Genomic DNA, 20,995 nt, shown 5'->3' with positions numbered 1-20,995 from the left:
GTATGTCATAGTATCAGTATGGTATCAGTATGTCATAGTATCAGTATGTCATAGTATCAGTATGTCATAGTATCAGTATGTCATGGTATCAGTATGTCATAGTATCAGTATGATATCAGTATGTCATAGTATCAGTATGATATCAGTATGTCATAGTATCAGTATGCTATCAGTATGTCATGGTATCAGTATGTCATAGTATCAGTATGGTATCAGTATGTCATAGTATCAGTATGTCATAGTATCAGTATGTCATGGTATCAGTATGTCATAGTATCAGTATGATATCAGTATGTCATGGTATCAGTATGTCATAGTATCAGTATGTCATAGTATCAGTATGTTATGGTATCAGTATGGTATCAGTATGTCATGGTATCAGTGTGTCATGGTATCAGTATGTCAAAGTATCAGTATGTCATGGTATCAGTATGTCATAGTATCTGTATGATATCAGTGTGTCATAGTATCAGTATGGTATCAGTATGTCATAGTATCAGTATGTCATAGTATCAGTATGTCATGGTATCAGTATGTCATAGTATCTGTATGATATCAGTATGTCATAGTATCAGTATGCTATCAGTATGTTATGGTATCAGTATGTCATAGTATCAGTATGGTATCAGTATGTCATAGTATCAGTATGTTATGGTATCAGTATGGTATCAGTATGTCATGGTCTGGGAGGCAGTAAGTACACAGACAACACCAGGAACAGTCTTCAACCTAACGTCTTAAATCTGTACAACCTTCAGCCCCACTAGCATACAGAGCAGCACACTGACCTTGGCACTCTGTAGCGCGGCCTGGTAACTAGAGGGTCTATAGTACATCCTCTGGGCTACCTCAGTGTGGATGTCTCCCAGGAACAGCTCTTCAACCATGTGGTCCAAGTTATGATGAGGGTACTGTTTCTCCACACGCAGCAGCTGCAGGAGGAGAAGAATGATTCATAGACATATAGATATAGATAGATATATAGATATAGACAGATAGATATAGATAGATATATAGATATAGACATATAGATATAGATAGACATATAGATATAGATATATAGATATAGATAGACATATAGATATAGATAGATATATAGATATATAGATATAGATAGATATATAGATATAGACATATAGATATAGATAGATATATAGATATAGATATATAGATATAGATAGATATATAGATATAGACATATAGATATAGATAGATATATAGATATAGACATATAGATATAGATAGATATATAGATATAGATAGATATATAGATATAGACATAGAAGAAGAATGATTCATAGACATATAATTCAAAACGTGTTTTATTCTGTGGTCCAACGTACACTCATGTCTAACAGAAAGCCACACTGCAACTCTCCCATGGTCAGTATCTAGAGGTTAAGAGCCTCTGTTCAAAGGGTTACTAGTGGATATTGATGCCAGCGCAACCCTGTGGTTGCCAGTCCCATTGCATATTTTTTTTTCTAGTCGGGAATGAGATTCGAACCGTCGACCCTCTGGTTACTAGTCCTCCTCACTAACCTGTAGCTCGTGTATGGAGAGGTTGATCTCTCTGGAACAGTCACAGCCCTCCTCGTTCCACAGCTCGTAGCTGACGTTGGGTTCCCAGGGTGCTTTGATCCTCACGGTGCCCGGACAGCTCTGGTTTAACCTCTGGCTCAGGTCCCTGGCCACGGCCGCGCTGTGACACACCACCTGGGTAGTGGGATGAACACACACTGACTGACCAGGGCTTTAATTAACACACTGACTGACCAGGGCTTTAATTAACACACTGACTGACCTGGGCTTTAATTAGCACTCTGACTGACCAGGGCTTTAATTGACACACTGACTGACCTGGGCTTAAATTAGCACACTGACTGACCAGGGCTTTAACACACTGACTGACCAGGGCTTTAATCAACACACTGACTGACCAGGGCTTTAATTAACACACTGACTGACCAGGGCTTTAACACACTGACTGACCAGGGCTTTAATTAACACACTGACTGACCAGGGCTTTAATTAACACACTGACTGACCTGGGCTTTAATTAGCACTCTGACTGACCAGGGCTTTAATTGACACACTGACTGACCTGGGCTTAAATTAGCACACTGACTGACCAGGGCTTTAACACACTGACTGACCAGGGCTTTAATCAACACACTGACTGACCAGGGCTTTAATTAACACACTGACTGACCAGGGCTTTAACACACTGACTGACCAGGGCTTTAATTAACACACTGACTGACCAGGGCTTTAATTAACACACTGACTGACCAGGGCTTTAATTAACACTGACTGACCAGGGCTTTAACACACTGACTGACCAGGGCTTTAACACACTGACTGACCAGGGCTTTAACACACTGACTGACAAGGGTTTTAACACACTGACTGACCAGGGCTTTAACACACTGACTGACCAGGGCTTTAATTAACACACTGACTGACCAGGGCTTTAATTAACACACTGACTGACATGGGCTTTAACACACTGACTGACCAGGGCTTTAATTAACACACTGACTGACCTGGGCTTTAACACACTGACTGACCTGGGCTTTAACACACTGACTGACCAGGGCTTTAACAAACTGACTGGCCAGGGCTTTAAGACACTGACTGACCAGGGCTTTAACACACTGACTGACCAGGGCTTTAATTAACACACTGACTGACCAGGGCTTTAATTAACACACTGACTGACCAGGGCTTTAATTAACACACTGACTGACCAGGGCTTTAATTAACACTGACTGACCAGGGCTTTAACACACTGACTGACCAGGGCTTTAACACACTGACTGACCAGGGCTTTAACACACTGACTGACAAGGGTTTTAACACACTGACTGACCAGGGCTTTAACACACTGACTGACCAGGGCTTTAATTAACACACTGACTGACCAGGGCTTTAATTAACACACTGACTGACATGGGCTTTAACACACTGACTGACCAGGGCTTTAATTAACACACTGACTGACCTGGGCTTTAACACACTGACTGACCTGGGCTTTAACACACTGACTGACCAGGGCTTTAACAAACTGACTGGCCAGGGCTTTAAGACACTGACTGACCAGGGCTTTAACACACTAGTAAATTAATCTAGTTGAGCAAGGAGTTTTACTGTTGTCACACACACACTCACACACACACTAAAACAACCCCTACCTGTGTGTGGTGAAGCTGGTAGTCAGCCTCTGTTCCTCCTCTGATGATCCAGGAGGCCTGTCTGAGCCTCAGCCGTCCCTGGACCACCAGGGTGTAGGTGGGGCTGGTGCAGTGGTTGTCCCTGTAGTAGAACTGGTTGGCCTGGAATGTGTTGTTCGGGAAGAACCGGTACGACCGCGTCAGGAACTCTGGGCCAGGACGTACCTCACAGCTGGCAGACGGAGAGAGAGAGGTGGATGGGGAGATGAGTTAGAGAGGTGGATGGGGGAGAGGACTTAGAGAGAGGTGGATGGGGGAGAGGAATTAGAGTGAGGTGGATGGGGAGAGGACTTAGAGAGAGGTAGATAGAGAGGACTTAGAAAGAGGTAGATAGAGGACTTAGAAAGAGATGGATGGGAGAGGACTTAGAGAGAGGTGGATGGGGAGAGGAATTAGAGAGAGGTGGATGGGGAGAGGACTTAGAGAGAGGTGGATGGGGAGAGGACTTGGAGAGAGATGGATGGGGAGAGGACTTAGAGAGAGGTGGATGGGGAGAGGACTTAGAGAAAAGTGGATGGGGAGAGGACTTAGAGAGAGGTGGACGGGGAGAGGAGTTTGATTTCCCTAAAAACGTCAAGAACAATGTGCTTGGCTACAACGTGCCTTTAATTGAGTCCCGGCCCCAGTGTCACTCTGTTGCGATGAGGTTAGGATCGGAGCTAGGGTTAGTTTTACCTGGTAGAGACCCAGTGACCCTCTATGTTGGGGGGCATCTGGACGGTGATCCGGGCCCCGTGGTGGAGATGTTTCAACTTGTGATGACACTGGGAGTGTTTCGCAGGACGACCGAACATCTTCTCCAGGGACAGCAGGCGGTTGGAGCGGCCCTCTGAGTAGTTGTGGGACGACCCCTCACCCAAACCTAAGAGAGACAACAGTTAAAGTAATTGTCCAATGAAAATCTCACTTTTTATAGTTCATATTCAGTTAACTTACACCCAAATAATACTGTGTCCAAAGCATATATTTGAGAAGAAAAAAACACTTTAAAACCCCACCTCAAACTCGTATCTCAAACAGACTGTTGTAAAAATGCTTGCTATTTCCTCATAGAACAGGATGTCATGTTGGCTCATTGAGCTGACCAATCAGCCGTTACTTGTCATTAATATTATCGATGACCGGTGTCATGATGTTGGCCTGTGGGTAAGGTTTATGACCCCCCCCCCATAAATACCTTTCTCCCCTACGCCTCTCTCTTGACTCTACTGAAGGACTCTTGAAGAGCCTTTGTTAAACATAGAGAGTCAGGGAACATCAAAAGATGGGGGGAAGGAACCATATTTTGGTAATAGAACCAGTTGAAAATATGCGTTGGTACTTAATGAATATGATGTCAGTTCGGTTGTCATCTGAGACATTATGACTGATGACAGGACGACATAAACTGTATCTGGGAAAGTCTACACATTCTAGTTATCAGATTCACATGGAATTGTTGTGCAATTTAAATGTATAAATATGAAACTATTTGTGAAAAGATTCAATGTAATTTTAGCTTCCAAGTGAGAGAATTGGGTTTTCATAAGGTTAGAGCTCTGCTCAATCAGTGGCCCGCCCCTGTGAAGAGACATAGGTTATAAACTATGAAACACACCCTTCTCTCCCTCCACTATATAAGCCCTTGACGAAAATGTAACCTCCGGTTCCGAGGACGTGAGGACGACGGTCCCACGTTGAAAAGGACTAACATGTCAACTACAGAACGAAGCCAACCTCAGCGTAAGCTTTGGTTGTGAATGGTATGAACTTTGAACTCTTATTCACTGCAGAAGTGATACCTCCTAGCCGTTGAGTTAGCAACGGCCGCTGTAAACGTGGGCTAGGAAAGGACGAACGACGGATCCAGTCTAACACACAACGACGATACTACAACGTATCCAATTTACCACCAGAGACATTCTTCCGAGGACAGGAAGATCTCTGTTGGGCAACACGGCCTTCCATCTACAACCAACCTAACCATTCTGTTGTTGGGGTACGCCCACACCATTCTGTTGTTGGGGTACGACCCACACCATTCCATTCTGTTGTTGGGGTACGACCCACACCATTCCATTCTGTTGTTGGGGTACGCCCACACCATTCTGTTGTTGGGGTACGACCCACACCATTCTGTTGTTGGGGTACGACCCACACCATTCTGTTGTTGGGGTACGCCCCACACCATTCTGTTGTTGGGGTACGCCCCACACCATTCTGTTGTTGGGGTACGCCCCACACCATTCTGTTGTTGGGGTACGTTCACACCATTCTGTTGTTGGGGTACGTTCACACCATTCTGTTCTTGGGGTACGTTCACACCATTCTGTTGTTGGGGTACGACCCACACCATTCTGTTGTTGGGGTACGACCCACACCATTCTGTTGTTGGGGTACGCCCCACACCATTCTGTTGTTGGGGTACGACCCACACCATTCTGTTGTTGGGGTACGCCCCACACCATTCTGTTGTTGGGGTACGCCCCACACCATTCTGTTGTTGGGGTACGTTCACACCATTCTGTTGTTGGGGTACGACCCACACCATTCTGTTGTTGGGGTACGCCCCACACCATTCTGTTGTTGGGGTACGCCCCACACCATTCTGTTGTTGGGGTACGCCCCACACCATTCTGTTCTTGGGGTACGACCCACACCATTCAAACAAAGAAAATGCTGCTTTTAACATTCTTCATTACCATTTTCATTAAGCCGAATCTCTTTTGAAGTGATACAAAGTTTAATGTAGTCAATTTAACCCTTGTCATCGTCAGGGATTAAACATCTAGTCAATTTAACCCTTGTCATCATCAGGGATTAAACATCAATTTAACCCGTGTCATCGTCAGGGATTAAACATCAATTTAACCCTTGCATCACTATGAGATTGGTTAATAACTTTAGTCAGTCTGTCACACCTGGGAAAGGTTTCCTCACGGAGTAAAGGGCTAGATTCAATCCGTACGTGGAAGATCCGCCCTCAGTGTGATTGAAATTTTAAAGGCAATGTTCACGGTGAGCGCTGCACATGTCGGCTCACCGGGAAACCGCATTCCTGGATGGAGGAGAGGTGAACTATTGAGCCTGTTTGTTTCAGTTGAGTCTCACGGACATTAACACGACTGTTAAAACACAACGACAACACACACAGCATCTCTTTGGTGTCGGTCTGTATCAAGACCAACTGTCTGTTGGTTGTTTACCAGCTTCTTTTTAAAAAATTTTTTAAATACATCTCCCACAATCCTGGGGACAAACGTTGAATTTCACCTTGGAATCTGGAGTGACTTGGCGTGTGTTTAGTAGATATGAATACCGGAGTGATACTAAGCATAACGCTGTCAGTGTGGTCACACACACACACACACACACACACACACACACAGGGGCCGTGTCAAGGAGATCACTTTGCACTTCACAGATCTCTTCTCTCCGCCAGCGAATGTATCTCTGTCTGTCTGTCTGGTGTGCACCAGCAGCCCATTCACGTCACCCCAAAGCTTCACGCTTTAATGTCATGTGCACAAATACAAATAAATACCTTTCTTGCAATCTCTAAAACCAACAATACAGTAATCAATAATAATGAAGGGACGGCAGGGTAGCCTAGTGGTTAGAGCGTTTGACTAGTAACCGAAAGGTTGCAAGTTCAAATCCCCTAGCTGACAAGATACAAATCTGTCATTCTGCCAACTGTTCCTAGGCCGTCATTGTAAAGAAGAATTTGCTCTGACTTGAAAAAACACAAGGTAGAACAGGAGAAATTAAAATAAGAAGGACACAATAAGTGTGTGAGCGTTTATGCCTCCTCCTTTCAGAGGAACGGCCCTGAACAGAATTGTGTTCGGACTTGGGATACCAGAAAACACCGGGCGGTGTGTGTCTGAGTTAGTCTGGAGAGATGTGTTACATTCGTAAAGTATTCAGACCCGATTACATTTTACACATTTTATGTTACAGCCTTATTCTAAAATTGATTGAATTGTTTTTTTCCCCTCATCAATCTACACAGAATACCCTGTAATGACATCACAATACCCCGTAATGACATCATCACAATACCCCGTAATGACATCACAATACCCTGTAATGACATCACAATACCCCGTAATGACATCACAATACCCCGTAATGACATCACAATACCCCGTAATGACATCACAATACCCCGTAATGGCATCACAATACCCCGTAATGACGTCACAATAAATCAAATCAAATCAAATGTATTTATATAGCCCTTCGTACATCAGCTGATATCTCAAAGTGCTGTACAGAAACCCAGCCTAAAACCCCAAACAGCAAGCAATGCAGGTGTAGAAGCAATACCCCGTAATGACGTCACAATACCCCGTAATGACGTCACAATACCCCGTAATGATGTCACAATACCCCGTAATGACATCACAATACCCCATAATGACATCACAATATCCCATAATGACATCACAATACCCCGTAATGACATCACAATACCCCGTAATGACATCACAATACCCCATAATGACAAAGCAAAAACAGGTTTTTAGAATTTTGGGCTAATTTATTCATAATAATAAAACATATCACATTTACATAAATATTCAGACCCTTTACTCAGTACTTTGTTGAAGCACCTTTGGCAGCGATTACAGCCTTGAGTCTTCTTGGGTACAACGCTACAAACTTGGTACACTTGTATTTGAGGATTTTCTCCCATTCTTCTCTGCAGATCCTCTCAAGCTCTGTCAGGTTGTATGAGGAGCATCGCTGCACAGCTATTTTCAGGTCTCTCCAGAGATGTTTGATTGGGTTCAAGACCGGGCTCCTGCTGGGCCACTCAAGAACATTCAGAGACTTGTCCCGAAGCCACTCTTGCGTTGTCTTGGCTGTGTGCTTAGGGTCATTGTCCTGTTGGAAGGATAACCTTCGCCCTAGTCTGAGGTCCTGAGAGCTCTGGAGCAGGATTTCATCAAGGATCTCTCTGTACTTCGCTCCGTTCATCTTTCCCTCGATCCTGACTAGTCTCCCAGTCCCTGCCGCTGAAAAACATCCTCATAGCATGATGCTGCCACCACCATGCTTCACCGTAGGGATGGTGCCAGGTTTCCTCCAGACATGATGCTCGGCATTCAGGCCAAAGAGTTGAATCTTGGTTTCATCAGACCAGAGAATCTTGTTTCTCATGGTCTGAGTCCTTTAGGTGCCTTTGGCAAACTCCAAGCAGGTTGTCATGTGCCTTTTACTGAGGAGTGGCTTCCATCTCGCCACTCTACCATAAAGGCCTGATTGGTGGTGGTTCCAAACTTCTTCGATTTAAGAATGATGGAGGCCACTGTGTTCTTGGGGACCTTCAATGCTGCAGACATTTTTTGGTACCCTTCCCCAGATCTGTGCCTCGACACAATCTTGTCTCTGAGCTCTACGGACAATTCCTTTGATATCGTCGCTTGGTTTTTGCGCTGACATGCACTGTCAACTGTGGGACGTTATATAGACAGGTGTGTGCCTTTTCCAAATCATGTCCAATCAATTGAATTTACCACAGGTGGACTCCAATCAACTTGTAGAAACATCTCAAGGATGATCAATGGGAAACAGGATGCACCTGAGTTGAATTTCAAGTCTCATCGCAAAAGGGTCTGAATACCTAAGTAAATGTGATAGGTCAGCGTTTTTATTTTAATAAATGTACAAACATTTCTTAAAAAAACTGTTTTCGCTTTGTCATTATTGGGATAGTGTGTACATATTGCTGTGTTAAAAAAATAAAATTAAACTTTTTTTTTTTTAGAATAAGGCTGTAAAGTAACAACATGTGGAATAAGTAAAGGGGTCTGAATACTTTCCGAAGGCTGTGTGTGTGTGTGTGTGTGTGTGTGTGTGTGTGTGTGTGTGTGTGTGTGTGTGTGTGTGTGTGTGTGTGTGTGCGTATGTAAACACTTTCTCATCCAGAAATCCGTTAGTCGGAATTACTGCATGTTGAAACACAGCTTTACTGGCATGTGAATGAATGCGAGGTGAACTGTTAAGGTCTACAGTACAAACGCCTGACACACATATGTACACACACACACACACACACACACACACACACACACCTCCATCAAATATTCAGATAAGGTATTCAATGGGGTTTCCTCTCAATGACAAGAGGATGGAAACACAGGGCTCAGGAGACCATCAGATTCTGAGGTAAAACAGACATCCTTCTACTACAGCCAAACCTGGGAGGAACAACCTTATCGTACGTACGCACGCGCACACACACACACACACACACACCACACAGACGCACACACACACACCACACAGACACACGCTACAGCCAAACCTGGGAGGAACAACCTTATCGTACGCACACACGCGCACATACACACACACACCACACAGACGCACACACACACACCACACAGACACACGCTACAGCCAAACCTGGGAGGAACAACCTTATCGTACGTACGCACGCGCACACACACACACACACCACACAGACACACGCTGGGAGGATGGAGTCCTATGAATCAGGTATGGTGGATTACAGATTACAGTACAGCTGATCTGGAGAAGGAGGAAACCGCTCTGGTCTGGCCTTGGTCGAAGGTAGTGCACTATGTAGGGAATAGGCTGCCATTGGGGACACATCCCTTATCTGGAGAAGGAGAAATCTGCTGGGATGTTATACAAATAGAGATTGAATCAGAGGAACACTTTCCTAGGATGGGGACCTACTGTAGAATGGGGATCTACTGTAGAATGGGGACCTACTGTAGAATGGGGACCTACTGTAGAATGGGGACCACTGTAGAAGGGGGACGTACTATAGAATGGGGACCTACTGTAGAATGGGGACTTCCGTAGAATGGGGATTACTGTAAAATGGGGACCTACTGTAGAATGGGACGTTTGTGGAATGGGATCTACTGTAGAATGGGGATTACTGTAGAATGGGGACCTACTGTAGAATGGGGACTACTGTAGAATAGAAAACACTCTGGATAGAAAACACTCTGAAGTTTCTAAAACTGTTTGAATGATGTCTGTGAGTATAACATAACTCATATGGCAGGCGAAAACCTGAGAAAAATCCAACCAGGAAGTGGGAAATTTGCCTTTCTAGGGTTTTAGCCTTTCTAGAGAGTTTTTCCTAGCCACCGTGCTTCTACACCTGTATTGCTTGCTGTTTGGGGTTTTAGGCTGGGTTTCTGTACAGCACTTTGAGATATCAGCTGATGTACGAAGGGCTATATAAATACATTTGATTTGATGTCATTTGAAATCCTTTAGTTTAGTTACGTGCACTGCCGTGAGCACGAACTCTGTTCCTTTTCATTTCTAAAGACAAAGAAATTGTCCGGTTGAAACATTATTGAAGATTCATGATAAAAACATCCTAAAGATTGATTCTATACATTGTTTGACATGATTCTATGAACTGTAATATAACTTTCTTTTTTCGTCTGGTCCTAGTGCTCCTAGTGCTCCTAGTTGTGCATTTGGATTACTGGACTAAACGTGCAAACGAAAAGGAGGTATTTGGACATAAATGATGGACTTTATCGAACAAAACAAACATTTACTGTGGAACTGGGATTCCTGGGAGTGCATTCTGATGAAGATCATCAAAGGTAAGTGAATATTTATAATGCTATTTCTGACTTTTGTTGACTCCACAACTTGGCGGGTATCTGTATGGTGGCTGAGCGTTGTACTCAGATTATCGCATGGTTTGCTTTTGCCGTAAAGCTTTTTTTTAAAATCTGACACAGCGGTTGCATTAACTTCCTACGGCTGAAATCCCGTTATTAACGGGATCGATTTTAAATCAGCCAGTGAAAGTGCAGGGTCCCAAATTCAAACAGTAATCTCATAATTAAAATTCCTCAAACATACAAGTGTTATACACCATTTTAAAGATAAACTTGTTGTTAATCCCACCATAGTGTCCGATCTCAAAAAAGCTTTACGACGAAAGTATACTATGTGATTATGTTAGGTCAGCGCCTAGTCACAAAAAAACTGCCATTTTCCAGCCAAAGAGATGAGTCACAAAAAAGCAGAAATAGAGATAAAAGTAATCACTAACCTTTGATGATCTTCATCAAATGGCACTCATAGGACTTCATGTTACACAATACATGTATGTTTTGTTCGATAAAGTTCATATTTATATCCAAAAATCTCAGTTTACATTGGCAGTTTACATTTGCCTCCAAAACATCCAGTGATTTTGCAGAGCCACATTAATTTACAGGAATACTCATCATAAACGTTGATAAAAGATACAAGTGTATAGAATTAAAGCTATACTTCTCCTTAAACAGAAGGAAACGGAACGAAACTGGGATAAACATACCTGAATTTGTCCAATAGAAACTCTTGTTTGCAACTGTTGGACTAATGATTACACCCTAGATCAGCTAGATTCAGGCAAGATTGTGCAAGGTGGTATTGAATGTGATAACAAGGTGAGACAAGGATAACTTATTTGTATTGCTTTTAATCTTTTTAAATTCATTTATCTTATTAACACTTTGTTCTAGCTAGCTATTTGTGTAGGTAGCTATCAAGTAAACCCAATGATCAAAAAGTCAAAAACAACCGCTATGCGGAGGTTGGCTAAAGCAGAGCTGATTGAAGAGCCCGAATGTCTCACCTTGATGACAGCAACCTAACGTTTGGGGGGGGGGGGGGTGGGGTGGGTGGGGCGGTCCGGGGGGGGGGGGGGGGGTGTATCTCACAAGTCTTTCAATCATCTGCAAGTGAATTGCGCTTTTCAGATTACTTCAGATCAGAGTGTAAACATTTGTTGATGTTCTTTGCTAGTTAGCGAGTTATTAGCCCAGTTATAGATAAGTATAGGTCCGAAATGGGGAGTTATTGCTGCCTACAAGAGCACAAAACGTGTAGACTACTTTTCAAACTGCATTTGAAAAGCCAGTTAGGTAAACAGCTTATGTTAATTTAATAAAAGGGGCAGTGTTGTATTTTGAGACAGGCTTGAACATGTAAATAAGTCAACATTGTCTAATTCTCTGTTAATTAATTTCATTTTGTCAAGTGGTTTCATGCATCATTTCTTGCATCAAACACTTTCACACCAAGGGGGAAAAACACTTTCACACCAAGGGAGGGAACACTTTCACACCAAGGGGGGGAACACTTTCACACCAAGGGGGAAACACTTTCACACCAAGGGAGAAACACTTTCACACCAAGGGGGAAACACTTTCACACCAAGGGAGGAAAACACATTCACACCAAGGGGGGAACACATTCACACCAAGGGGGAAACACTTTCACACCAAGGGAGGAAAACACTTTCACACCAAGGGAGGAAAACACTTTCACACCAAGGGAGGAAAACACTTTCACACCAAGGGAGGAAAACACTTTCACACCAAGGGAGGAAAACACTTTCACACCAAGGGAGGAAAACACTTTCACACCAAGGGAGGAAAACACTTTCACACCAAGGGAGGAAAACACTTTCACACCAAGGGGGAAACACTTTCACACCAAGGGAGGAAAACACTTTCACACCAAGGGGGAAACACTTTCACACCAAGGGAGGAAAACACTTTCACACCAAGGGGGAAACACTTTCACACCAAGGGAGGAAAACACTTTCACACCAAGGGGGAAACACTTTCACACCAAGGGAGGAAAACACTTTCACACCAAGGGGGAAACACTTTCACACCAAGGGGGAAACACATTCACACCAAGGGAGGAAAACACTTTCACACCAAGGGAGGAAAACACTTTCAAATATATAGATATAAAATATATATTTTGATCAAAACTACACATAATTACAGCAATCTCACCAATGTCCATATTTGTCCTCCTCAGAATGATGTTAGCACTGTATCTGTGTGTGTGGGGGGGGGGGGGGGGGGGGGGGGGGTTCAAGGTTCATGTTTCTTTCATGTAGAAGTCCATAACCCTTCCTTCATTAGTCCTATATCTAAAGCCACTGCTATCCGAGGCCGAATGGCAGGCTCTTTCCTCTTCCTCCTCCTCCTCTACCAATCATTTCCCATTGGTTTCTATCTAAATCAAAGAGAACCACAGAGCTCCTAGCAGAGATCCAAACCACAGTGAACATTTCCAATTGGCCCACGTAGTTTGGCCCAGCACCACCATTGAGCTAACACAACTGGGACCCCTGCCTGGCTGGGCTGGAGCTGGAGGACTCCACATCTGTTGTGAACGTTGGCTTTGAGAACTCCTCCTCCGACATCATCATATATCTAAGACGACGTCGGTTTATATTCTAACCAAATGGATAATGAAGTACCTTGGATTGGACCCTACCTGGCAAACCGCTCCTACCAGGTGACGCGGAGAGGATCTGTGTCTGCTCCTCGTACTCTCGCTACTGGTGTCCCCCAAGGGCTCGGTTCTAAGCCCTCTACTCTCTCTACACCAAGTCACTCAGCTCTGTCATATCCTCACATGGTCTCTCCTATCACTGCTATGAGGATGGATCTCTCCTCTACTGTCTCTACACCAAGTCACTCTGCTCCGTCATATCCTCACATGGTCTCTCCTCTACTCTCTCTACACCAAGTTACTCAGCTCCGTCATATCCTCACATGGTCTCTCCTCTACTCTCTATAGACCAAGTCACTCAGCTCCGTCATATCCTCACATGGTCTCTCCTCTTCTCTCTATAGACCAAGTCACTCAGCTCTGTCATATCCTCACATGGTCTCTCCTCTCCTCTCTACACCAAGTTACTCAGCTCTGTCATATCCTCACATGATATCTCTTATCACTGCTATGAGGATGGACCTCTCCTCTCCTCTCTACACCAAGTCACTCAGCTCTGTCATATCCTCACATGGTCTCTCCTCTACTCTCTATAGACCAAGTCACTCAGCTCCGTCATATCCTCACATGGTCTCTCCTCTACTCTCTATAGACCATGTCACTCAGCTCCGTCATATCCTCACATGGTCTCTCCTCTTCTCTCTATAGACCAAGTCACTCAGCTCCGTCATATCCTCACATGGTCTCTCCTCTTCTCTCTATAGACCAAGTCACTCAGCTCCGTCATATCCTCACATGGTCTCTCGTATTATTACTATGAGGATGAAACTCAGCTACTTCCCCCCCCCCCCCCCCCCCCCCCCCCCCCCCCGTTCTGACACCCAGGTGGCGACACGCATCTCTACGTGCCCGGCAGATATCTCAGGTTGGATGTCGGCCCACCACCTCAAGCTCAACCTGGACAAGATGGAGCTGCTCTTCCTCCCGGGGAAGGCCTGCCCCGCTTAAAGACCTCATCACGGTTGACAACTCCACAGTGTCGCCCTCCCAGAGTGCAAAGAACCTCGGCGTGACCCTGGACAACACCCTGTCGTTCTCTGCAAACACCGTTCCTGCAGGTTAACGCTCTACAACAGCCGTAGAGTACGACCCTACCTCACACAGGAAGCAGCGCAGGTCCTAATCCAGGCACTTGTCATCTCCCGTCTGTTGGCTGGGCTCCCTGCTTCTGCCATCAAACCCCTTCAACTTATCCAGAACACTGCAACCCGCCTGGTGTTCAAACATTCCCAAGTTCTCTCATGTCACCCCGCTTCTCCTCACACTACACTGGCTTCTAGTCGAAGCTCACGTCCACTGCAAACAGTATCTTAAATAATCCTCCTCACCTCGGTCTGACAGCCTGGTTTTAAAGCCTACACTGATCCAGTCTGACAGCCTGGTTTTACAGTCTACACTGATCCGGTCTGACAGCCTGGTTTTACAGCCTACACTGATCCAGTCTGACAGCCTGGTTTTACAGTCTACACTGATTCGGTCTGACAGCCTGGTTTTACAGTCTACACTGATCCGGTCTGACAGCCTGGTTTTACAGCCTACACTGATCCAGTCTGACAGCCTGGTTTTACAGTCTACACTGATCCAGTCTGACAGTCTGGTTTTACAGCTGACACTGATCCAGTCTGACAGCCTGGTTTTACAGCTGACACTGATCCAGTCTGACAGCCTGGTTTTACAGCTGACACTGATCCAGTCTGACAGCCTGGTTGTACAGCCTACACTGATCCAGTCTGACAGCCTGGTTTTACAGCTGACACTGATCCAGTCTGACAGCCTGGTTTTACAGCTGACACTGATCCAGTCTGACAGCCTGGTTTTACAGCTGACACTGATCCAGTCTGACAGCCTGGTTGTACAGCTGACACTGATCCAGTCTGACAGCCTGGTTTTACAGCTGACACTGATCCAGTCTGACAGCCTGGTTTTACAGCTGACACTGATCCAGTCTGACAGCCTGGTTTTACAGCTGACACTGATCCAGTCTGACAGCCTGGTTGTACAGCCTACACTGATCCAGTCTGACAGCCTGGTTGTACACCCTACACTGATCCAGTCTGACAGCCTGGTTTTACAGCTGACACTGATCCAGTCTGACAGTCTGGTTTTACAGCCTACACTGATCCAGTCTGACAGCCTGGTTTTACAGCTGACACTGATCCAGTCTGAGAGCCTGGTTGTACAGCTGACGCTGATCCAGTCTGAGAGCCTGGTTGTACAGCTGACACTGATCCAGTCTGACAGCCTGGTTGTACAGCTGACACTGATCCAGTCTGAGAGGCTGGTTGTACAGCTGACACTGATCCAGTCTGACAGCCTGGTTTTACAGCTGACACTGATCCAGTCTGACAGCCTGGTTGTACAGCTGACACTGATCCAGTCTGAGAGGCTGGTTGTACAGCTGACACTGATCCAGTCTGAGAGGCTGGTTGTACAGCTGACACTGATCCAGTCTGAGAGGCTGGTTGTACAGCTGACACTGATCCAGTCTGAGAGGCTGGTTCTACAGCTGACACTCATCCAGTCTGAGAGGCTGGTTGTACAGCTGACACTGATCCAGTCTGACAGCCTGGTTGTACAGCTGACACTGATCCAGTCTGACAGCCTGGTTGTACAGCTGACACTGATCCAGTCTGAGAGGCTGGTTGTACAGCTGACACTGATCCAGTCTGAGATCCTGGTTGTACAGCTGACACTGATCCAGTCTGAGAGGCCGGTTGTACAGCTGACACTCATCCAGTCTGAGAGGCTGGTTGTACAGCTGACACTGATCCAGTCTGACAGTCTGGTTGTACAGCTGACACTCATCCAGTCTGACAGCCTGGTTGTACAGCTGACACTGATCCAGTCTGAGAGGCTGGTTGTACAGCTGACACTGATCCAGTCTGAGAGGCCGGTTGTACAGCTGTAAGGAAAGACTACAATAACGCCCCAGTTAATTGAATGTTAGTTTCTTGCAGCTCGTTTGAAGTCCTGGCCAAGTCTTTGGCTTCATTGTCTGTACTGTCATAGCCAGCAGATGGAACTGGTCAGTTCTATTCCAGTAATCTAGTGTGTAGTTGTGTAATGGTGTGTGTGTGTGTGTGTGTGCAGTGGTGTGTATATGTGTGTGTGTAGTGGTGTGTGTGTGTAGTCGTGTAATGGTGTGTGTGTGTGTGTGTGTGTGCAGTGGTGTGTATATGTGTGTGTGTGTAGTGGTGTGTGTGTGTAGTCGTGTAATGGTGTGTGTGTGTGTGTGTGTGTGTGCAGTGGTGTGTATATGTGTGTGTGTAGTGGTGTGTGTGTGTAGTTGTGTAATGGTGTGTGTGTGTGTGCAGTGGTGTGTGTGTGCGTAGTGGTGTGTATATGTGTGTGTGTAGTGGTGTGTGTGTGTGGTGGTGTGTGTATGTGTGTGTGTGGTGGTGTGTAAATGTGTGTGTTTAGTGGTGTGTGTGCAGTGGTGTGTGTGTGTGTGGGTGTGTGTGTGTTGTGGTGTGTGTGCAGTGGGGTGTGTGTGGGTGTGTGTTGTGGTGTGTGTGCAGTGGGGTGTGTGCAGTGGTGTGTGTGTGTGGGTGTGTGTTGTGGTGTGTGTGTGGGTGGGTGTGTGTGTGTTGTGGTGTGTGTGCAGTGGGGTGTGTGTGGGTGTGTGTTGTGGTGTGTGTGTGTGTGTTGTGGGTGTGTGTAGTGGTGTGCGTGTGTGTTGTGGTGTGTGTGCAGTGGTGTGTGTAGTGGTGTGCGTGTAGTGGTGTGTAGTGGTGTATGTGTAGTGGTGTGTGGGGGTGTGTGTAGTGGTGTGTGTGTGTGTGTGTGTGTGTGTGTAGTGGTGTGTGTGGGTGTGTGTAGTTGTGTGTGTGTGTGTAGTGGTGTATGTGTGTAGTGGTATGTGTGTAGTGTTGTGTGTGTATGTGTGTAGTGGTGTGTGTGTGTAGTGGTGTGTGTGTGTGTGTGTGTAGTGGTGTGTGTGTGTGTGTGTGTGTGTGTAGTGGTGTGTGTGTGTGTGTGTGTATGTGTGTAGTGGTGTGTGTGTGTGTGTGTGTGTGTGTAGTGGTGTGTGTGTGTGTGTGTGTGTAGTGGTGTGTGTGTGTGTGTGTGTGTGTAGTGGTGTGTGTGTGTAGTGGTGTGTGTGTGTGTGTGTGTGTGTGTGTAGTGGTGTGTGTAGTGGTGTGTGTGTGTGTGTGTGTGTGTAGTGGTGTGTGTGTGTGTGTGTGTGTAGTGGTGTGAATGAGCCCCAGCAGGAATGTTTACAGTAATCAGGCCCTGATTCATCTGCCCTGTTGCCCATGGCTACGCTATATTGCATTCTCTGCCTCAAATATGTCCACCAATGTGGCCAAACATAAGTCACTACCAAATGCTCTGTTCTCTGTGGGAAGTTCTGGTGACAACTTTTCCACTCATGGGTGTTTTTATCCTTATAATATGTCATATTTGGCCTATAGAGTAAAACAAGATGTTGAAAATAGCTTAACTATACGCACATAGTTTGGCCGTATATGGAGGGTCTAGAACCCTCAAACTCAACTCTGGACCTAGAACCCCCCCCAGTTCCCACTGCTTGTTGTCATTGTTCCCCTCTAATCGGGGACTGCCTTAGACCTGGGACAACAGGTAGGTGTAGATAACTATCAGATAGAACAGAAAACCAGCCCCCCCCCCGGAACGTGTAGGGTAAGAGTTGAATAGCACTGGTCTATAACGTCTAGTAATTACAGTAGTGGGAAACCAGATGTATCAACTGCACACGATTATATTCCTAAACGCGTATTTCATATTAACTCCAATTAAAAGGACTATTCATTTTTTTTTTAAAGGATCAATTATAGTTACTTCAAAAGCATGATTAGACAAGGAACCACATGAATAGTATTTCAGTAAACATATATATTTAACATCTTACCGAAAAGTGTCGTAAGCAGTAATACTATGGAAGGCTCCATTCCGTCAGACTTCAGACAGCGATGAGGTTTTTTGTTTCTCTGAAGATTTGTTATTCCTTTATCTGCGGCGCGTCTTTAGTCAAATCCGTGACGGATTTCTATCACATAGTTTCGGCTCAGTGATAGCCGTCCAAACATCAGACGAAATAGCGGTGTGTGTGTGTGTGTCTGTGGAAGATATCGATTTAAATGTATTCAAACTCAATTTTCGTCACCGCAAAGAATAATTTAATTTACTTAGTATGCTTCAAAGCAGCGAACGACGTTTCCTCTCGAGCCAATCCGAAGTTGAAGTGCGTCTTGTGTTCTATTCCAAGAGAAGAAATGTCGGCTTCAGAAATTAAATTGCCTTTCCGTGTCTCTCCAAAACGACATAGAACATCCCGCGAATGAATAAAATAGCGTATTGATGAGCATGCTCTTTCCTGTACTACACAAGAATCCTACCTGTATTCTGTCAGAGTTTAATTCATTATGATCTGAACCCCGTGTGTCCTCGAATAGAGAGCGGGAGTAAACTCCACTCCTCCTTCCGGAGGAGTTTGGATTGGGGGGGCGTGGAGTAGCCTGGTCACTGAGGTACTGTAAACTCCCCACCTCCATCCGATGAGTTTGTATTGGGGGGGGGCGTGGAGGGTGTAGCCATGTAGCCTGGTCACTGAGGTACTGTAAACTCCCCAACTCCATCCGGATGAGTTTATATTGGGGGGGGCGTGGAGGGTGTAGCCATGTAGCCTGGTCACTGAGGTACTGTAAACTCCCCACCTCTATCCGGATGAGTTTGTATTGGGGGGGCGTGGAGGGTGTAGCCAGGTCACTGAGGTACTGTAAACTCCCCACCTCCATCCGATGAGTTTGTATTGGGGGGGCGTGGAGGGTGTAGCCATGTAGCCAGGTCACTGAGGTACTGTAAACTCCCCACCTCCATCCGATGAGTTTGTATTGGGGGGGCGTGGAGGGTGTAGCCATGTAGCCAGGTCACTGAGGTACTGTAAACTCCCCACCTCCATCCGATGAGTTTGTATTGGGGGGGCGTGGAGGGTGTAGCCATGTAGCCTGGTCACTGAGGTACTGTAAACTCCCCACCTCCATCCGGGTGAGTTTGTATTGGGGGGGCGTGGAGTGTGTAGCTATGTAGCCTGGTCACTGAGGTACTGTAAACTCCCCACCTCCATCCGGATGAGTTTGTATTGGGGGGGCGTGGAGTGTGTAGCTATGTAGCCTGGTCACTGAGATACTGTATATACTGTCTGAATGAGCCTAGTCTACATTCTCACATTAGATGCAAAACTGAGATTTTTTAAAATTATTTTAAAGCACATACAACTGAAAAATAAGTATATTTCATAGATAAATGGACTCTGTTTTTTAAAAATAATAATAATAATAATTATTATTATTATTATCATTATTATTATCATTATTATCATTATTATTATCATTATTATTATTATTATCATTATTATTATTATTATCATTATTATTATCATTATTATCATTATTATTATTATCATGATTATTATTATTATCATTATTATTATTATTATCATTATTATTATCATTATTATCATTATTATTATTATCATGATTATTATTATCATGATTATTATTATCATTATTATTATCATTATTATCATTATCATTATTATCATGATTATTATTATCATTATTATCATTATTATCATTATTATTATTATCATGATTATTATTATCATTATTATTATTATCATGATCATTATTATTCGTTCTTACAACGAAAAGAGAAATGATAGTCAGACGTGTTCAAATTGAGTTGAATCCAAGAGTTGCCAAACTAGCCAACATAATAACAATATTTAATTAATGTTATGTTTATTAATGTTTATTCATTTGTTAATAATTATATTTATTATTAGTTTATTGTGATGTTTATTTCCTCTGTTTTAGAGGGTATTGATGTATTATATTCTATATTTGACCATTTCCAAATCATTGCCTCCTCCTCTAATCTGTACTTGTGTCTGGAGGGGAGAGTTGTGAGACCAAGTGATTTTCTGTTCAACACCCGCATAACGCACGCACATACATACATACATACAGACAGACAGACAGACAGACAGACAGACAGACAGACAGACAGACAGACAGACAGACAGACAGACACACACACACACACACATACACACACATACATACATACATACATACATACACAGACATACACGCCCACCCGCACATACACTAGCATCAAGGCTTTGGTGGTTTGACCTCTTGCTTATTTGATCTGTTGGCTTTGACATTCCTCCCTGTGAGCCTATTGGCCTTCAGGAGTTCTGTCTTATTCTCCTATTGGCCTTCAGGAGTTCTGTCTTATTCTCCTATTGGCCTTCAGGAGTTCTGTCTTATTCTCCTATTGGCCTTCAGGAGTTCTGTCATTTTATCCTATTGGCCTTCAGGAGTTCTGTCATTTTATCCAATTGGCCTTCGGGAGTTCTGTCTTATTCTCCTATTGGCCTTCAGGAGTTCTGTCTTATTCTCCTATTGGCCTTCGGGAGTTCTGTCTTACTATCC

General features: G+C 44.5%; 1 protein-coding gene across 1 annotated transcript in view; it reads right to left on the bottom strand.

The window, feature by feature from the left end:
• Nucleotides 1-18,958, bottom strand: part of LOC110513441 (protein APCDD1-like) — a 29,656-nt gene extending 10,698 nt beyond the window's left edge. Inside the window, exons 1-5 of the mRNA XM_036986650.1 lie at nt 18,406-18,958; nt 3,909-4,095; nt 3,195-3,405; nt 1,543-1,716; nt 789-932 (exon numbers count right to left, since the gene is read on the bottom strand). Of these exons, the coding sequence (XP_036842545.1) occupies nt 789-932; nt 1,543-1,716; nt 3,195-3,405; nt 3,909-4,095; nt 18,406-18,445 (756 nt within the window). The 5' untranslated portion in view covers nt 18,446-18,958. The remainder of the gene's footprint in view (nt 1-788; nt 933-1,542; nt 1,717-3,194; nt 3,406-3,908; nt 4,096-18,405) is intronic.
• Nucleotides 18,959-20,995: the final 2,037 nt, after the last annotated feature.

Source organism: Oncorhynchus mykiss, chromosome 8 (assembly GCF_013265735.2).
Source record: "Oncorhynchus mykiss isolate Arlee chromosome 8, USDA_OmykA_1.1, whole genome shotgun sequence".
NCBI lineage: Eukaryota > Metazoa > Chordata > Actinopteri > Salmoniformes > Salmonidae > Oncorhynchus > Oncorhynchus mykiss.
Note: the sequence above shows the minus strand (reverse complement) of the source record. Positions and strands in the feature narration are given on the sequence as shown.